Genomic DNA, 18694 nt, shown 5'->3' on the forward strand with positions numbered 1-18694 from the left:
CAGTGCCCTCTAGGGATAAGGGCCCACTCCACTTGAGGGATGGCCTCCTCTTGGTCGTGGTCTAGCAGGATTTCCATTGGTGAGATTTGTGTGGCCGCCGGCTGGTCGTTGCAGTCTACCTTTGCTAGATTTTATAAATTGGACGTTCCCTGCCATGCAGGCACGGATTTTGTCTGCTTAATTCTGCCTAATCCCCTTTGCAAGTGGATAAGGCCATGTTATGTAGCCTTCAGCCTTGTGGCTCGGGTCTCACTACATGCTTATGCTTATGCTTATGCTTATGCTTACCGGAGCCCTCAGTCGAGAGCTAACGGGCTGAGCTTGCAGAGTGGCTTCATTCTGCACCTGCTTATAGCACGGCGCTATTGGATGCGTTCCCCTAGTGTCAAAAAGCTGACGCAATGGGAGAGACCATTCGATAGGGAACACTCCAGTTACTTGGGTAACCTCGGTTCCCTGAGATAAGGGAACGAGCGTTGCGTAAGTTGCCATGCTATAAGGCTGCATGCGAATTGATGACTGTCGCTTCAGTCGAAAGTTTCTGATGAAATGGCGCTCTGAGCAGACTCATGTAGCAGTCGGCTCCTCCCCTTCTGGCGGGCTAGAGCCCCATTGGTTTGTGCAGCTAAACAAACATACACAAACATACACAGCTACACAAACATACACAAACAAATCAGGCATCAGTAACAGAGTAAACAGGAGTTTCCCCTAGCATCAAAACGCTAATGCAAAGCTCATTCCCTTACGTAGGGCACCGAGGTTACGCAAGTAACCGGATTTTGTAGCGAATTTAGGCTACTTTAACTTCTTAGGTAATATCAATGGTATGACATACTTCAGATGCATCCAAAATTACAAAAACATATACATATATTTAATTGTTTGATCACAATTATTGTTAGGGACAATTTGGTAGTTGTTGGATATTGGTAGGGATCCTATTTGTTTTCATTATTTTACAAAAGAGCTTTGCAACATTTTGTTATTAATGGATGTTCACAAATACTCTTTACAGTTTTGATCGATGTATTACTTGTATTACTAGAGCTTTCCGCTATATCAGGAAACAACACAAGGGACCATGTCACGTCATAGCGGTTTTTAGGTCAATGAGAACCAATCTTTAAAGAAAAGAAAAATACTCACCTTGGCTGGAAGGAGCCACGGAGGAGCTGGCAGCAGAAGACAACCCAGAGCAACACAAAAGACAGCCAGGAGGATGGTGACCCACAGCAAAACCCATGGAGGAAGGAGCCATGGCAAAGTTCTGAGCCCAACCGATGGCAGTGATGCTGGGAGATGTGGAGACGCAGTTGGAGTCCAATGGACCGAGAGACCAGGCATACCAAAAATACAGGAGTCTAACTTTATTAAACCAAAATAAATAAGAGATATCCACATACATGTGTCAATGAAACTGTGCAAGACACAAACAACACCAGGCAATGAATTGAATATACAGAGACCTAATAAACAGGTGTGTGAAATCAATGAATAATCATGACAACCAATGAAGCACAAAAAACAAAGACAAACTAGAAATCCATGAAACAAAGTGAAACCAAAACTGCATATGACAGCTACACTTTAAAAAGTTATATTGCAGAAGATAGAATTTCATATTTCAAACTAGGATATTCCTCTCAAATTAGAATCAGTCTAAATATATGGAGCTTTTTTAGTCTTCTGGGGAATGTGGAAAAAAAAACATGTTCACAAATACAATTATTATATGACACTGTTTATTAAGACAAAACTTTGTAACAAAAAAAAATCATTTAAATAATGAAAACCTGAGTGAAAGCAAATATCAATCATCATTCACATCTTTTATTACAAAAATACAAGCCATATGACAATACAGATTCACTTTAAATCTGACACATCAGCTGTTCCTTTACTTTAATAGTTTATTTATAAAGGTAAATCCACTACACCTATAAAAGCTTTGACACTCCATTCTGAAAATATATCTTGCCATATGAATATATAAAAAGTATTAATAAAAATATAATAATAAAAAATAATAAAAATATTCTAACCACAAACAAAAATATAAGTGTGCAAGATTAATAAATGTATTAACTATTTGACACAAGCCTCATATTTAAAATATATGTAAAATGTTTACTTAAACTGTAAAGTGTAAAGTCATGTTATTTCCCTTCACCATGCACACATGAAATAGTTTTCAGGAGGGTATTTTAGTTTGCCAGCATTTATCGGAACATTTTGTGGATTCTGTAAAAATATGCTTTTCTCCCACCACCAAGAAAATCTTGTGTGTTTAAAAACGATTTATATGTTCTACATCAATACTATTTACAACTGTAATATCAAAAGTTTTGTAACATTACCATCTACAGAAAGGAGCTGAAACTAGTTAACATCTAAAACATTGATTCTGTATTTTACTGTAAGAATGAACCAAAAATATGACATCTGAAACTGGTGTTGATCTACAAGTGATCTGGAGTAATTCATTAAGATTTATACATCCTTAAAAATGCTTAAGGACTTAAAGAAGGAGTCCTGGCCTGGTCAAAACCCAAATTACTAAACAGTAAATTGTACTGTAAGAATGACATCACATGCATTATAATGGAACTTGAGCAGTATCTATTACTGAACCTGATGCTGTACTCCTCAGTGTTGTTTGCGTCCACAGCAAAGACATCTGAAGAACTTCCTGTACTGCTGCCTGACCTGGACAAGAATGAGACGAGAGGAGCTGAGTGACTTCATTTAACCTCTGAAACTCATGAACCAGAATGGAGTTTGTTTATAATAAACAGGTAAGAAACTACTGTACTGCCACTGTGTCTGGAGGTTTATTGGTTTGTTCATAGAGTATGGATAGAAAAAAGTCTGACCTCATTATTGAAGACACAGTAGATCAGGAAGATGAAGGTTCCCTGCTGGGAGTTCAAGATCAGGAAGAGGATCTCCAGCACCTTACTGCCATTAGTGAAGAAACCCAGAATCCAGGAGCAACCAAGAACCACACACTGAGCCAGTGTTTTAAACACCATGATCCTGCAAAGAGAGAAAGAAAGAAAGAAAGAAAGAGAGAGAGAGAGAGAGAAAGAAAGAAAGAAAGAAAGAAAGCAAACAAAAATATAAGTGTGCAAGATTAATAAATGTATTAACTATTTGACACAAGCCTCATATTTAAAATATATGTAAAATGTTTACTTAAACTGTAAAGTGTAAAGTCATGTTATTTCCCTTCACCATGCACACATGAAATAGTTTTCAGGAGGGTATTTTAGTTTGCCAGCATTTATCGGAACATTTTGTGGATTCTGTAAAAATATGCTTTTCTCCCACCACCAAGAAAATCTTGTGTGTTTAAAAACGATTTATATGTTCTACATCAATACTATTTACAACTGTAATATCAAAAGTTTTGTAACATTACCATCTACAGAAAGGAGCTGAAACTAGTTAACATCTAAAACATTGATTCTGTATTTTACTGTAAGAATGAACCAAAAATATGACATCTGAAACTGGTGTTGATCTACAAGTGATCTGGAGTAATTCATTAAGATTTATACATCCTTAAAAATGCTTAAGGACTTAAAGAAGGAGTCCTGGCCTGGTCAAAACCCAAATTACTAAACAGTAAATTGTACTGTAAGAATGACATCACATGCATTATAATGGAACTTGAGCAGTATCTATTACTGAACCTGATGCTGTACTCCTCAGTGTTGTTTGCGTCCACAGCAAAGACATCTGAAGAACTTCCTGTACTGCTGCCTGACCTGGACAAGAATGAGACGAGAGGAGCTGAGTGACTTCATTTAACCTCTGAAACTCATGAACCAGAATGGAGTTTGTTTATAATAAACAGGTAAGAAACTACTGTACTGCCACTGTGTCTGGAGGTTTATTGGTTTGTTCATAGAGTATGGATAGAAAAAAGTCTGACCTCATTATTGAAGACACAGTAGATCAGGAAGATGAAGGTTCCCTGCTGGGAGTTCAAGATCAGGAAGAGGATCTCCAGCACCTTACTGCCATTAGTGAAGAAACCCAGAATCCAGGAGCAACCAAGAACCACACACTGAGCCAGTGTTTTAAACACCATGATCCTGCAAAGAGAGAAAGAAAGAAAGAAAGAAAGAGAGAGAGAGAGAGAGAAAGAAAGAAAGAAAGAAAGAAAGAAAGAAAGAAAGTTAATGTGTCTTCATTGACTATATGTTCTTTATTTATAGAGTGTTTTGATCATAATGTTTGTTACTTGGTTTGTTTCATCTGTGAAACTTCAGCATTCAGTTTTTTGAGAGTTGAGTTCAGAGTGATGACGATCTTGATGAAGAAAATTGTGTTTAACTGCAGAAAAAGAAGAAATTATCCAATTATTTTTTTGGCTTCAACAGCCCATGTGAAAAATGTTAATATTTATAACTTACTGCTAGTATGACACAAACAGGACCCAGAAAACTCCAGATAAAACCTTTATCATGTTTAAGCCAGCAACTGTTTAGAGGAAAACAAATAACTGAATTAATCAAATAATGCTATTTCATATGTTGACTGTTGAAATCAGATTTGCCTTTAGCATGCCTTTAATATAGCCTGTGTCAAAAAATGTGTTTCATCAGATAGCAGAAAACTGTTCTAAGCGCTTTACTTCCTTCTAAACAAATGACCTTAAAAACAACAACAACTCACTGTTCGCTGCCGTAGCCTTCAGGAACCAGACCGACAGACACACACACCACAACCAGAGCAACCACATATCCAATCACACACAGGAATCCACTGCTAAGCACCTCCCTCTTTTTGGAGCTGATCTGTGATAGGTTCTTCACACAGATGAAGAGCAGCACAGCTTCAATGAACATCCACACAAAGCCAGAGAGAAAGAAGAAGTGCAGAAGGCCTGAGATCACGGCACACAGCACCTGGAGACCATGAGAGACGGTTATGATGATTCTCAGTGAGGCTGTTCTGAGCTGTAGGGCTCCTTCATCATTCTCACCTGCTGACGCCGTATGAGGCTCAGGAACTGCTGTGTGAGCAGAAACAGAAGGTGAGCCAACAGAAGACTGATGCAGATGTTGATTCGAGCCACATTATTCACTCCAGGACTCCACTGACAAAGGGCAAAGGTCAACAGGGCCAAAGTGAAGAACACCAGCCCCACAATCACACACACCAAATTCAACAGATCCAGCAGTGGGTCGCTCTGAGAAAACATGTCAGAGTTCATGAGTGCCAAATCTGTGCTGTTCTGCAGTGTTCACTGGAAATGTTCTGTACCTCTGGTGGGTGGCTGGTTTGCATGATGAGAGCGAATGTGGACAGATGATCACAGGAACACACAGTGTAGCTGCTGTTGGTCTTTAAAACAGAACAACCATCTACAATCCACTCGCTGATATTCCAGTACACACAGAACAGGGAACCGCTGGGATCAAACTCCTGCAAAAACAAGAAGAAAATATTAAAACACAATATTAGATGTTTTCAGATGTTCATCAGTGCTCTGATAAAACAAAAGCACATTTCAGTCTCTCACTCTGATGTGTTTGAGGGTGAAGTTGACTGGTTTGGTGAGTTCAGTGTTGGTGGTTTTGGGAAGAGTAGCTGAGATCACAGTGGACATCATGGTTTTAACCGTGTCTTTTGATGTGTTGAAGAAGTCTGGCTTCAGTAGATTCTCCATCGTGTTGTAGCTCATGAAAGCCACAGCAGCTGATCCTGTGAGACAGAAACAGAAAAGCAATACTATGTTAAAACAACAACAATAAAGAAAATAAGTAAATGTGGTTTAGCAGATATATTGTCAATTTTTATTTTAGATTTTTTTTTTTTAATCACACTATAACATTTCACATACTTGTTTCATTGTTGTTCTTGGCGATCCCTATGAGATCGATGTCCACAGAAGAATTTGTCGTGCCGAGTCGAGGGATTTTCTCTATGGTGACCTGTGGTCCAACCATGAAGACTTCAACCTCTGATTAAGCACAAAACAAGACTATGCTATAGTAAATTATTAACAATATTTATCTTTTTTATGAAAGCCCAGTGATTGTAATCACTATTTATATTGTTGGGTTTGATGGTTTTGAAGTTCTCTGATGCCGTTTGAATCAGGTAACCCTTCAAACAGTGCTTTTCTTTAATCTTTAATTTACTAAGTAGTCCTATTAATGAAGGCCAGTGTGATTGACACCAATACAACTACTGATGTCTCTATTAAATGCACTGTAAAATCCAATAGTTTACCTTACTTAGATTTAGTTACCTTTACTTAGTTGTTATACTTACTAGGTTTGATTAAGTTACAGCTACTTTCAAGGCAACTAAAACAATTTACTTACTGCTTTGAGTGACACTTACTTAAAATATTCAAGTCAAATATTCAAATATCAAATTTAATTTTTCATAAATACCATGATATGCTTTTATTTGGGTTTATATAATCCTTAAATAATGTGTGATAATATGCTAAAGTCACACACAGACTTAAACATTCAGCACGCGAATCACAACAATGGTAACAGTTCAGTTTCATTTATTTTCATTACTTGTAACAATAACCATTTTATTTGCTCTTTTTGATGTGCTACTACTGACACAAGACAGCAAATAAAATTGTCAAATAAAATCAACAACTGTAAAACAAAGCAACTGTATAATTTATTCATGCCACAATGCATTCTGGGAGTCAGTGAGTAGCTATACTAAGTCATGAGTAAACCTACATGAAAGGATCAAGTACCCCCTACAGTTCTTTTTTAGTTACTAGAACTCTCGTGTAAGTAAACTATACTAACTAAGCATTTGTCAGTACAACATACTATTCCTATTTCACTTTACTTAGTTTTTTCAAGGCAATCGGTTTGCATGCTTTTTTTAAGTAAGCCCAACTAATTAGATTTTACAGTGTGCGTTTTTCCTTCAATTTAAGCCATTAATTATAGGCATTCAACATTGCAGTATAATTGACACCCATTATTTTAATATTTAACAGGCTTTGAAAAATAACAACTTTTAATTTAAGTGAACTTAAAACAATCTTCACATAAACTATGAAATGTACAGTATATGCATAAACTATAAACTGAATACATGTTTTTTAGGGTCTTTACACTCGGTTAAGACAGTGGTTACGAGGTCACTCGATGAAAATGGGCATTTTGACAATTTTGTGTGTTTTTGTCTGTTGAAATGCTAAAGAGAACTCTGAAGCGGCTTTCTGTGCGTGTGCACGTGTCAGATGCTCTTCACGAAGCGTTCACACATATGCACACAGGGCCTTTTGAAAGCAGTGCCTATCAGCTGTCACAGTTGTGAGACATGAGTGAAATTGGCTACTGTCTTTATAAGCTACATTTTTAACAGTATCACATTATACACAATATTCCCTAATTTTATATCGTCAGTAAAGATGCTGCTGATATTTGATGTATCGCCCAGCCCTATTTCACAAAGAACATTTTTAAAAAAGAAAGAGTTCTTTATTGGCATCAAAGCTTCCATTAAAAACCTTCAAAATCCTTTTAACCTTTCCATTCCACAATAGGTTCTTTAAAGTGGGGAAAATGTTCCTAACCCTAGAACAAATTGTTCAATTAAAGGTTTTTTTAGGAAGCCAAAAATAGTGTTCTACAGCATCCCAGCAAAATCCCCTTTTGGACAATGCTTACTAAAGAAAAACATTTTTAAAAAATCTTTAGAAGAACTTATTTGACTATGACTCACAGTGTGACTGATCCCAGAACATGTCAAAAACACAAATACAAACAAGGCCTTTTACCTGTATTGTTGAGACTAATATTCAGCCAGTTGTGAGTTTCTGTTGGTGTCACTAGTGCAGACACCAGGCTCTCAAAGGCCTTCAGATAAGTGTTTCCATATGACACCAAGTTACTTTTATCTTCAGCGCCGACCAACTCTGAAACCTTTACCTGGGTGGCATCAACAAGCTTCAAATAGTTTTCTGCCACCTAATCAAATACCAAAAGAGAGACTTCTGTAGAATGCAAATGATTTCTATGACAAAAGGGTAATATCGAATCTATGGGTCATTCTCAAAATACAATGACAAACCGCAAACCGTAACTTTGTTACAGTGTTAAACTACTTAATGTTTGTGTAAAATATTTTCATTTAAATAATGATTTGAAGTTATAACTCAAGTATTTTGAGACGATGCATTTAAAAAAAAAATCTTAATTAGTGAAATAAAATATAAAAGAAAACATTAAAGAAACAACTATTATGATAGAAAAATAAACAATTCAAACTGGGGGGGGGGGGGGTTTTTACATCAGACCTGCCATATTTGCGATCTGGTCAACAAAATTCACTATGTTTTCTGCAGTGAGCTGCTCCAGATAAATAAAAATAGAATTTAATTTAATTGAATTAAAAAAAAAAAGGATAAAAGAGAAATCAATACTTTTTTAATAATGATTTTATAACATTTATAGAGTAACAATAATCTTGTAGAAACTCATTCCCACATTCCCACTTATGCTGTTTGAAGTATTCATCGTATCTGGAAGGAAAGAATTGGGATAAATCTTGAATAAAAACGGCATATGACACACAAGGGCAGCATTTGAGGACAGTACTGTACACACCGTTCAGGCAGAGGCAAGTATCTGCACTGCAAATACAGAGATCTGGAGAAGCTTCATAGCTGCAGTTGCTGCTGCAGTCGTAGGATCCGATCATGCAGGAGCAGCCGGGACTCTGAGGGATGCAGGAATAGGCCTTGCAAGAGACATTTTGTCCATGACAGTCCACGTAACTGGAAGAATTTGCGCAGTAGCTTGTGTTCGCCAGAGGAGAACAGTACTGGTGTCCTTGTGATTTGTCGATGGCTACATTACTTATGATAATCAGCAGCAGCAGCACTAGAGATAAATCCATCAGTTATTGTATAATCACTTCTACATCACAGTATGTCTTTGATCACTAGAGAATTACTACACTCTGTAAAATCTGTAAAATTAATAGTATTTTACTGTAAAATTACATGAAATGACTGGTTAGATCTTATACAGTTTCCCCCTGTATATAGTACAGGAACTTACTGATAACCTATTAACAGTTTTTTCCATAGCGTTTTTACAATATTTCACAGATAAAATTACATAACATTTTTTACAGTGCAGTAAAATTTACTACTGGAAAGTTCATAGAGAACAAAAAAAAAGCTAATTCTTGCTAAAGTGCACAAGACTATGTCATGAGTTGTTTTGTTACACCTGCCAATTAATTTCTACAATAACTAACCATTATTCTCATGTACAAAAATAAAAAATAATAATAAAAAATGGTGTTTTTATTCGGAGCACAACCGGGGACTCCAATTTGATTCGCTCAAAGCGTAACAAGGCTATCAGCTCAGACAAGTTTTGCTCATTTTGCATGTTCTCACAAGCCCTCATCAGGCAGATATTCTTACATGAACATCTATGTTTAGGATTAGTATAGTAACATGAGGCAGGAGAGATTACTTACCAGTCAAATGAAGGATGATGTTCATTTTGCTTTGCATTGGCGATTCTTTAAAAAGAAACCAGTGTCCACCGTCCACCGTCCTCCGTCCACTGCTGTATAGCAAATTAACTGCTGTTTAGCAAGCTAAACACATCTACAAACTCCTAGGAAGATGCACTTGCATTTTGTCCTCTATAAAACCCAAACTTACATAAACAAAACAGTGGCTTTTTACCACTGTGCTTCTACCAAACATCATTTACATAACTTCAGGAACATGTCGAGCATTCTTTACATGCCAATAAAGGCTTGTCTTGTTTGACAACAAGTTGGAAAATGCAACTAGAGTAACACTTCTCATTCAATTAAATAAAAGGAAAGCAAGAGCTGGTGATTTAAAAATGCATTTACTGTTTTGAGTGTATTAATTTCTCTTGGCCTATCTAGACTGTTTCCTGACTTGCGCAAGAAGAGAAAGACTGATTGACCTCCTCTGAATGCCGTTTCAGTGTCTAACTACAATGCATTTTGGGTTTTTAATGTGGTGAAGGACTATTTGACTGTGACCTGATCACAAAACTGTTATGTTAGGGGCCTGTGAGTTTCACTATTGTACCGGCAGGCCATGCTGTGAATGATTTGAGAAGCATTACTGATCTGTAGTGTTTGCGCTTGGCAGGAAAGCCACCCAGTAAAAGCCTCGCTTTCAGACTGATCTAGAAGCAACTTCAGAGTTGCAACTGACAATCACCATAAACTGTTCTCAGATCTGAGGATGTGGTCATTAGGTTTATCTAAAATGCGCAAGGCCTTTGACCACACACATGCAAATTTAAGTTTCTAAGCATGACGCACAGCTCACGTCATTACCAGTCAACCACGTGAACCTAAATGCCATGTAACTTATGGCTATAGAGCTGCAAGAAATGAGAACATGATGGCGTCGCAAGAATTCAAATCCTTGTGACCCGAGCTGTGTTGTCAAATGCAACAGACAGGGAAAAGCAGAAGTCCATTTCTCACTTTTATGAACCTCCAAAACATCTACTATAATAACATGAAATATTAACTATTTAAATGTTGCTTGTAAAACATTTAGCTAACATGCTGGTATTTCTGAATGGCTGTCGAGAAAGATGCTCTTTGCAGGCAGATGGTGTAGCTATTAATTTGCAAGCATGCTAAAATCACAAGTTATTTGTACTCTTTCTAAGCTTGTTCTCATCTGTGGTCTACAGACTCTGTGACATCAATGCACATCCCACTATTTCTCACTGATCTAGAATCGGACAGCTCAGGTCACATCTCATTCGCAAGCAATTGTCACAGGAAGCACAGACACAGATCTCAGATATGTGAGAAAAGGCTTGTCTACATACATCATATGTTAAAGGAAGTAGATGCTGTGCAAATATATATGTATGGGTGTTTTGCTGTAAATATTGAGAAAAGCATTTTTAACTTTGAGTTCCTCAATGTGACAAAGGCTTTGCACACCAGTAAGAGCCATTGAGGCTCAAGGCAAGTAGTGAATAAGAACTAGGAAGCACTGATGCAAAGTGGTCTACAGTGGAATATAACAAGGTTTACACATTAACAATGAAGTTCTTCTATAATTTTGTGATCTGGATTTGTCTGTCTGGTGAGTTCTCTCTGCATTTACATTGCTGTTTTGTCATGTTTAGTAACTTGTCTTCAGGATGCATTTATTCCTCTACTTAAAAATGATCAGTTACTGGATTGATGGTCTTTGTTATGCCTCATCAGTGTTCAATTAAAGAAGTCAATAAGCAACCAGTTTCCTCCTCATGACATGTACATGTGCCAAATGAATCATGAGATGAAGCGGATCATTCTGAACATGTAAACAGAGGGAACCAAAAGTCATGTTGATGCAACCTAAATCAGATTTACAGCTACTGCTACAATCTGTTGCCAAAATTTGAGCAGACAAACTGTCTCTGCACAGTCTAAGAGAATCATTCTGTATGTTTTTGAGAATTACATATTTGCTGCTGAGACAACAACAAACAGAGGTCATAGTTTGTCACAATACAACATTACTAAGCAAATGTATGGTGCCATTTCTCTTAAGTCCAGGAAGAGGAAGAGTGTAACATGGGGAGTAACTAGAGTATAACATGGTGCAGCTAGTCTCATCAAATTTGATTATGCTCATATTTCAATTTCACTGATGTACTCAAACTTTCAATTGCTTAAGTATTTTGATATACATGATTTTGCTTAATAATAGGTGCTATACTGTGCATGCTGTCCTCATATTCCGTCTGTGCAAAACTAGACAGTCAACAAGTAGACAAAAACTGCAATACAGAAAACCATAAAATGTGACGGTAACAACTATAATATTGACAGAACACTATCCCAGCAGACTGTTAAGTTGGTCACACACCGGACGGGATAAGCAGCGTCTTTAAAATCGAACACATTGTTTTCTATGAGTGTATGCACACCGGCGGCGCCACTCGCGACTGTCTGCGGCGACGCTGTTCAAAATCCTGCCGTGCCACTCACATAGTTTTCCATAAAATTACATTATATTTATCCAAAATTATTGTTGATGTACATAATGATTTCCTAAGCTGGAAGATTGTATTGTGCATCTTTCAGCAAGGCATTTGTCTTTCTGGGGCTTGAATAAAGTCTGTACACTCTAAAAAATGCTGGGTTAAATACAACCCAGTGCTGGGTAAAATAGGGACAAACCCAGCAATTGGGCTGTTTTGACCCAGCGGTTGGGTTAAATGTTTAACCCAACCTTCTGGGTAGTAACAAGTTCGGTGTGTGACAAAATGGAGCAAACTCTATAGCTCTCTATATAAAACATACACTAAAAAATGCTGGGTTAAATACAAACCAGTGCTGGGTAAAATAGGGACAAACCCAGCAATTGGGTTGTTTTGACCCAGCGGTTGGGTTACTACCCAGAAGGTTGGGTTAAACATTTAACCCAACCGCTGGGTCAAAACAGCCCAATTGCTGGGTTTGTCCCTATTTTACCCAGCACTGGTTTGTATTTAACCCAGCATTTTTTAGTGTATGTTTTATATAGAGAGCTATAGAGTTTGCTCCATTTTGTCACACACCGAACTTCAAACTCATCGATGCCATACTGTAAAAAAAGCGACTGCATATTTTCCAGTTTACAAAACCTTTTGAGTCTCAAATGCAGTTTTCTTGAAACTACATAAAAAGCCTTGTCAGGCCAACAGAATTATCCCAAATGTTGTCCCAACTAGTCAAACACTGTTGTCTGAACAAAGAATTTCATATTGCTGAAATGTTAAGGCTTTGTGTGTTCCCAGCATGCATTGCAGCATGAATAAATGAGGTTACAGGGTTGTTTTGCTGTTTGCTGACTTCATTTAAACTTTTTTGTAGTTTTTTTGTCATTATTGTTGGTTGTGTTGTGATGTAAAGAGTTTCTTTTTACATTTGTTGATTGCCGCCGTTCTTGAGGTTTGTGTGTCAAGTATTGAGGCCTAGAGTATGTTCCACCACTTATATCTTTATCCTGGATATCTTTGTTATGTAGGGTGATTGTTCCAAATCTTGTCTACATATTAGTCTAAATTCAGTAAGGTTTCTATAACTTTTCACTACTTTCTTGATACAATTGTTACAATTTGCTTACGTGCTTACAGCTGAAATAAACGGATAAAGAAATAATCCATGTTTGTCATTCGTAAATACACATAAAAAGTGATAATGTGGTGACTTTTCACAAAATCTTTTTTTTTTTTCATCCAGGAAACAAAATATTACCTCAACGACAGTAATTGTTCTTTATGTTGCTGTGACAACAATAAGTATCTTTACTGAGAAGAACTAAAAAGCAATTGTTGAGACAACTCAAAAGTCTTACTGCATCAAGTTGCCTTATTTTTTATATTTTCTTCACTATTTATTTTTTGCCATGCATTTTGTTCATTCTTGAAGTGAACTTTTGCCTGTTTGGTGATTAGATTAACTGTTTTGAACTGCTTTCTTGAATTGAATGCAATGCGTACGGTGTGCGATATACATGAGTTGTCCTAGACATGGCGCGGCGTGGCTCTGCGGTGTGTGATCACCTTTAGATTAGCACACACAAGCTGCCATGTTATGTATAACTACACACTTATCTAAAAATATATTCTTAAAACAACTGAAATGGCCCTTCTGTATTATATACATTGTTGTTTATTTCATTCAGCAGGAATTGGGATTTTGGCCACAGATGGAACTGAGATACATGGACACAGTGGAAAAACTGTCACAGTTACATGTTCCCACGGCTGGGCTTCAACCAATATAAAGTATTTCTGCAGAGCTCCATGTACAGAGAGTAAAGCTATTTTAGTGAAATCTGACCAGTCACCTAGAGGAAGATACACACTGAAGGATTCTGGAGAAGGAACCTTCACTGTGAACATCACTGATCTACAGGAGTCAGACTCTGGGATTTACTGGTGCGGAGTGGAGAGATTTGGTTTTGACTCATATCAGAAAGTCAGACTGAGAGTATCTAAAGGTAAGAATGATGCATAGTATTTGGTGTAGATTTAAGGAAGTGTAAAATACTCATCTGCATGTTAATTACTATTATAGACTCAGACACAAACACAAACAGACCCACAACTCCTAAACCAGCAGCAAGTTCTCAATCCCCCATAACAAAAAGTTCATTCTCTACATCTTCAGCATCTGGTGACATCACAGCCTCATCTTCATCAACAGGTAACACTGAGCTAATCGAGATATTATGTGCATTTATCTATGCATCTAAACAAATTATGGGATGATGTTGTTCCTCTTTTACATTTAAAGGATTTAAAGGTCCTGTTCTTTCATCCAGACAAGCATTTAATGAGAACGGTGCACAATCTTCACTCTCCTCAGGTATACAGTTCATTATTATTTCTCTGCACACCACAAAACAAAATGAACAAACACCAGCTGCCATCTCTTTGCATGTAATACAACATTAAAAAAAAAAACTGTCAGGCAAAAAAAAAACATTTTATCTAAACCACATTCTTTAAGGATGCTTTCATTCTGTTTTTCATTTAAGGAGATAACTATTGAGATATTACTGCAATGTGCAACTGTTAATGTGACTGTTTTGACAACCATGATGAACATCATAGACAGTCTGTCATGTTTCCCCTGTCTCTGTATGTTTTAGGTCCTCTGATGTTCACAGCCGTCGGTCTGACTGTGATGGTGATTATATTTGGGGCGGTTCTCTGTATATGGAATAATCACAAGAAAATCTCACACAGTTCCAGTGGTAAGTGCAAATGCAATTTTTTTATTATTATTACAATATAGCCTACAAAATGTCAAATAAATGTGTTTCCAATTTAAGTTGATGCTGAAATCCAAGGCACCACATATACCACTGAGGTAAGAAACACAGAACACTTACTACGTATTATAACTCTTTAAAGTATGTGAATTTACAAGTTTTGTTTTTTTTTATTTGGCTTATTTGATTCTTTGAAAAGTATACAGAACTAAAAAAAATGCTCACATCTGAGCATACACAGCATTCTATTCAAAAATATATAGATGAAATCTACTGTGAATGACGTCTTCTAGCAAACAAATAGTTAACAAAAAGCACATTTATTAATTAATTGTCCCAATATTCAAGTTCAAGTTCAAGTCTGCTTTATTGTCAATTCTTCCACATGTACAGCACATACACACACACAAGTGTGAGAAGCAGAGGAAATGGCCATTAGCCTCTCGTAAAGGTCGAAGAATGCCTCTAATGTGCCCAGAATAAAAATTAAAAAAAGTGCATAACTTCTTTTTGCAGTTTAAAACATTAGTATTAGTATGTGCTTGGCTTCATTTGTCTGTTTTAAATGATTTTTTTTACAATACACCTTTAAGCAACAGTATTTTGTAAAACCGTGCAAATAAATCATTATGTATAATTGAGGTGAAATACGGCAGCTCCACGACTAAAAGAGGGTGTTTGAGAATTACAAAGTTACTGCTGAGACAATAACAGAGGTCAAAAGTAACATTACCAAGAAACTGTATGGTGCCATATCCCATTTGTCCAGGAAGAGACCAGGAAGTCACACCAGCATTTTATAGATTTCACTGCATACGTTTTTAATGATCTCAAACGTTCAATTGCTTGTGTATTAAAACATTAATACACATCATTCTGCTTAATAAAAGCACTATGTATGCTGTCTGCACTATTCTGTCCGTGCAAAACTAGAGTTTATGAGTGGACAAAATAAACTACTGTACCAAAAACCATGTAAAACGGATAGTTCCGGTCGATTTATGTTCATCCTAAGATCCCCCAGAGCTGCAGTAGGTGCGAGGCTCAACTGAACGGTCTATACTCGTGGTTACAAAGCATTTGAAGTTGTTGTTGGTTCTTTCAAATATATGATGCATAAACTCACACCTCAATTGGATTTATTTATTTATATATTTACACGGAAGGTGGAGGAGCGCAAGGTCTCTAACATGCACCAGCTCCGTGATGTCGTCATGGAGGAGTGGAAGAGGACTCCAGTGGCAACCTGTGAAGCTCTGGTGAACCAGAGAGGGAGAGAGAGAGCGAGAGAGAGAGAGACTGTCCTCTAGTGGACTATTTGTGTAGCACGTTATTTATGGGCATAAATCCTCTTATATAGTGAATTGACTTGTGATTTTACATAAAATAAAGGTAGTCAGTTTGTTTCTTTGTTCACATTATAATAAATCATGACTGGCTCAACAGACTGCTGGTGATTACAAGGAGATCACAGAGACCCAACTACAATTTAATAGGCACATGAACCGCAGCACTTATACAACAGTCATTTACATATGCAGCCATTAGCATACATGCTCACGGTTGTGGACCAAGTAAGGTCAGAAGACACAGTAACCTATGACAATGTGCATTTTCCAAAAGTTACACTTTTACATGCTTCAAACAATACTGTGAACTACAAACTGTGTGTTTGGTGTAAGTATAAGGCCTCATGTCTGAACCTGTTTTTTCTTTTTGTTTGTTTTTTTGTTTTTCATTGTGTAAATATATTTGTTGGCTGTCAGACTGTTGAATGTCTCAGTATCTTATTTTAGCAGTAAGGATTTTACTTAGCATGTACACTGTTACACTGAGAAAACATTTCACACCGATTTAGGATCAGATTGCTTAATGTGCAAAGACTCATTCCAATCATGAACGAAAGCACCAACACTTACCTCAGATCAGTGTGAAATGGTTAGCATGTCTACACATGAAGTGTTAAAACAAGAGGAAGTCATCTACAGTATATTAAAGATGGGGTGATTAGTTTGACACTATCATCATCATACACGTTTAACAATGCTGACTTCCTTTGTATTAAAACAACGCTTGCATTTTTAGCAGACAGTATTTGAGGGATACCAAATACAGAATCAGCTGAACTTCAAAGTTCTAAACTGACTGAAGGCTCAAAAGAGTATTGATGAAGATGAAGACCTTCCACGTGTTGTGGATCTGGATCTTTCTGTCAGGTCTGTGTTTGTTTCATACTTTGTTGTGCAAATTACTGGTCTGATCACACTGTAGAATGAAAGTCAAATACGTTTACATGCATAGTCCTAGGTTTATTTAATAGTTAAATCACCTTTACCTTTTGTTTTTATTTTTATTGTTTTCTTTCTGTCAGGTCAGGTTTTTTATAACTTTAACTTTCATTTTACAGTATGCTCAAACCAGTACGTTTTCATGCACATTTCTTGGTTTAAATACTTGTTGCAAAACAACTTAATGCTGGATGAATCACATTATACTGGTCTGTTTGTCCAAAAATTGGACTTTAGTTTGACTGAAATCAAACTTTTGAAGTGCATGTAAAAGATGTTTATTATATTGATATGAATGCTCCGACTTAAAATACTGATCTGTCACCAGTGTTTCAGCAAAGATTCTGAACTTTATAACACAAAACTGATCTCTGTGTATATGGGTAACAGCTAGACATGCAACAAGTGTGAGAAACCGACGAAGTGGTAATTAGACTCTCAAAGCATCTGTGAATAGTCGGAGCTGGTTTCTAATGTGCAAAGACTAGAGAGCAAATCTACTTGTTGCAGACTTGGCATCACTTGTCTGTCAACAAGGCAAAATGCAATAAATCATATCCAATCAAACCATATCTGCTGTTTAATATACAGTATATCTATGTAAAGCATGAATAGTTAGTTCCCTTTCATGGGAACTTCAAACTGCGTTCTCTAGGGGTCGCTATGGGGAACGCCTCGTCGTGACCCGTGTCTGAAGCATACATTGAAAAAACACCAACTCGACGTTGGCCGGCGACAGCCATGACATCACTACCGGTGCGACTATAGTATAAATAGGCGCCGGGAGAACACATCATCCTCTTCTTCGTCTTCATTGACTGTTTTGTTTGAAGTGTGCATTTCTGTGGAAATCTCTATTCATATAATTATGGCGAGCACTAGCAAAGCGTTTAGAGGATGTGTGCATCCATGTTGATGTTGTTTAACGTCTGATGACACACGATCTATGCGTTATTTGTTCGGGCGAAGAGCACGCACGCGATGTCTCCGAGGGGACAATCGGCGTGCACTGCAAGCGTTTTTTTGCAAGGAAAAAGCTCCACTCTCGTTTGTCTCTCTTTTCGAGGAAAGAGGGGCAGTCATCTGCTTCCCGCGATTTAGGACCCGCCGCTGCTGAGGCACGGAGGAGAATGAGCTCGTGGGGATCGCAGGTGGATCTGTCCAATGAGTTTAAAGAGGGGTTTTCCCTCTCGCGATCGTCGGCTGTGGACGTGAGTGAGCCACTGGAGGATGATGTTATTTCATTAACATTTTCTGATCCAGCGGCCAGTACTCTGCTGGGTTCAGTCCAGCCAAAGCAGGAAATGTCTGAGGAGGGCAAAGAAGCTGAGGCTGAGCCTTCCCATGGAAAAAAGAGAGGGGCTTTCTTCTCGATGAGCCGGTTTCGCCTTCCGTATTTTCGGTACCTCCGTTGAGACGGTGGTCGAGAAGTTCAGGGAGGCAAAGGTGCGCTCAGCGGCCTTCACGAAAGTTCAGGTCCTCCCCTCACCTTAGAGGGTTGTATTTGAGCTTGCCTCTCCCATCTGAACTTCCGGGTATCTGTGAGCAGATGCTTGGAAAACTCTTAAAGGGGTCATATGATGTTGCTAAAAAGAACATTATTTGGTGTATTTGGTGT

General features: G+C 37.6%; 2 protein-coding genes and 1 long non-coding RNA gene across 3 annotated transcripts in view; 1 reads left to right on the forward strand and 2 right to left on the reverse strand.

Annotated features, from left to right (window-relative positions):
* Nucleotides 1-2628: 2628 nt before the first annotated feature.
* LOC107703781 (uncharacterized) lies at nt 2629-3036 on the reverse strand. The gene is made up of 2 exons (XR_001635859.1): nt 2877-3036; nt 2629-2709 (listed from the first exon to the last, which is right to left on the reverse strand). It is a non-coding gene; the product is annotated as an uncharacterized LOC107703781 (long non-coding RNA).
* Nucleotides 3037-3692: 656 nt separating this feature from the next.
* LOC107703693 (adhesion G protein-coupled receptor E3-like) lies at nt 3693-10987 on the reverse strand. The gene is made up of 11 exons (XM_016506410.1): nt 10940-10987; nt 7784-7973; nt 5858-5977; nt 5537-5718; nt 5278-5439; nt 4997-5203; nt 4687-4919; nt 4425-4491; nt 4253-4344; nt 3941-4103; nt 3693-3773 (listed from the first exon to the last, which is right to left on the reverse strand). The coding sequence occupies exons 1-11, from the start codon at nt 10985-10987 to the stop codon at nt 3714-3716; spliced, it is 1524 nt and encodes a 507-aa protein (XP_016361896.1). The 3' UTR covers nt 3693-3713.
* A 2551-nt stretch (nt 10988-13538) lies between these two features.
* Nucleotides 13539-18694, forward strand: part of LOC107703694 (CMRF35-like molecule 1) — an 8864-nt gene continuing 3708 nt past the window's right edge. The window contains exons 1-6 of the mRNA XM_016506412.1: nt 13539-13559; nt 13855-14011; nt 14089-14217; nt 14308-14379; nt 14666-14770; nt 14849-14886. Of these exons, the coding sequence (XP_016361898.1) occupies nt 13539-13559; nt 13855-14011; nt 14089-14217; nt 14308-14379; nt 14666-14770; nt 14849-14886 (522 nt within the window). The remainder of the gene's footprint in view (nt 13560-13854; nt 14012-14088; nt 14218-14307; nt 14380-14665; nt 14771-14848; nt 14887-18694) is intronic.

The sequence above is a fragment of the Sinocyclocheilus anshuiensis genome, unplaced genomic scaffold (assembly GCF_001515605.1).
Source record: "Sinocyclocheilus anshuiensis isolate Anshui unplaced genomic scaffold, SAMN03320099.WGS_v1.1 scaffold274, whole genome shotgun sequence".
Lineage (NCBI taxonomy): Eukaryota > Metazoa > Chordata > Actinopteri > Cypriniformes > Cyprinidae > Sinocyclocheilus > Sinocyclocheilus anshuiensis.

Excerpts from the sequence above, each read along its gene's own strand:
- LOC107703693 (XM_016506410.1), bottom strand. The coding sequence starts at position 10,987 with ATGGCTCTTACTGGTGTGCAAAGCCTTTGTCACATTGAGGAACTCAAA. Across the intron at positions 5,440-5,536 it reads TCACCCTCAAACACATCAGA|GAGTTTGATCCCAGCGGTTC; the intron begins GTGAGAGACTGA and ends TTGTTTTTGCAG. Across the intron at positions 4,920-4,996 it reads GCCTCATACGGCGTCAGCAG|GTGCTGTGTGCCGTGATCTC; the intron begins GTGAGAATGATG and ends CATGGTCTCCAG.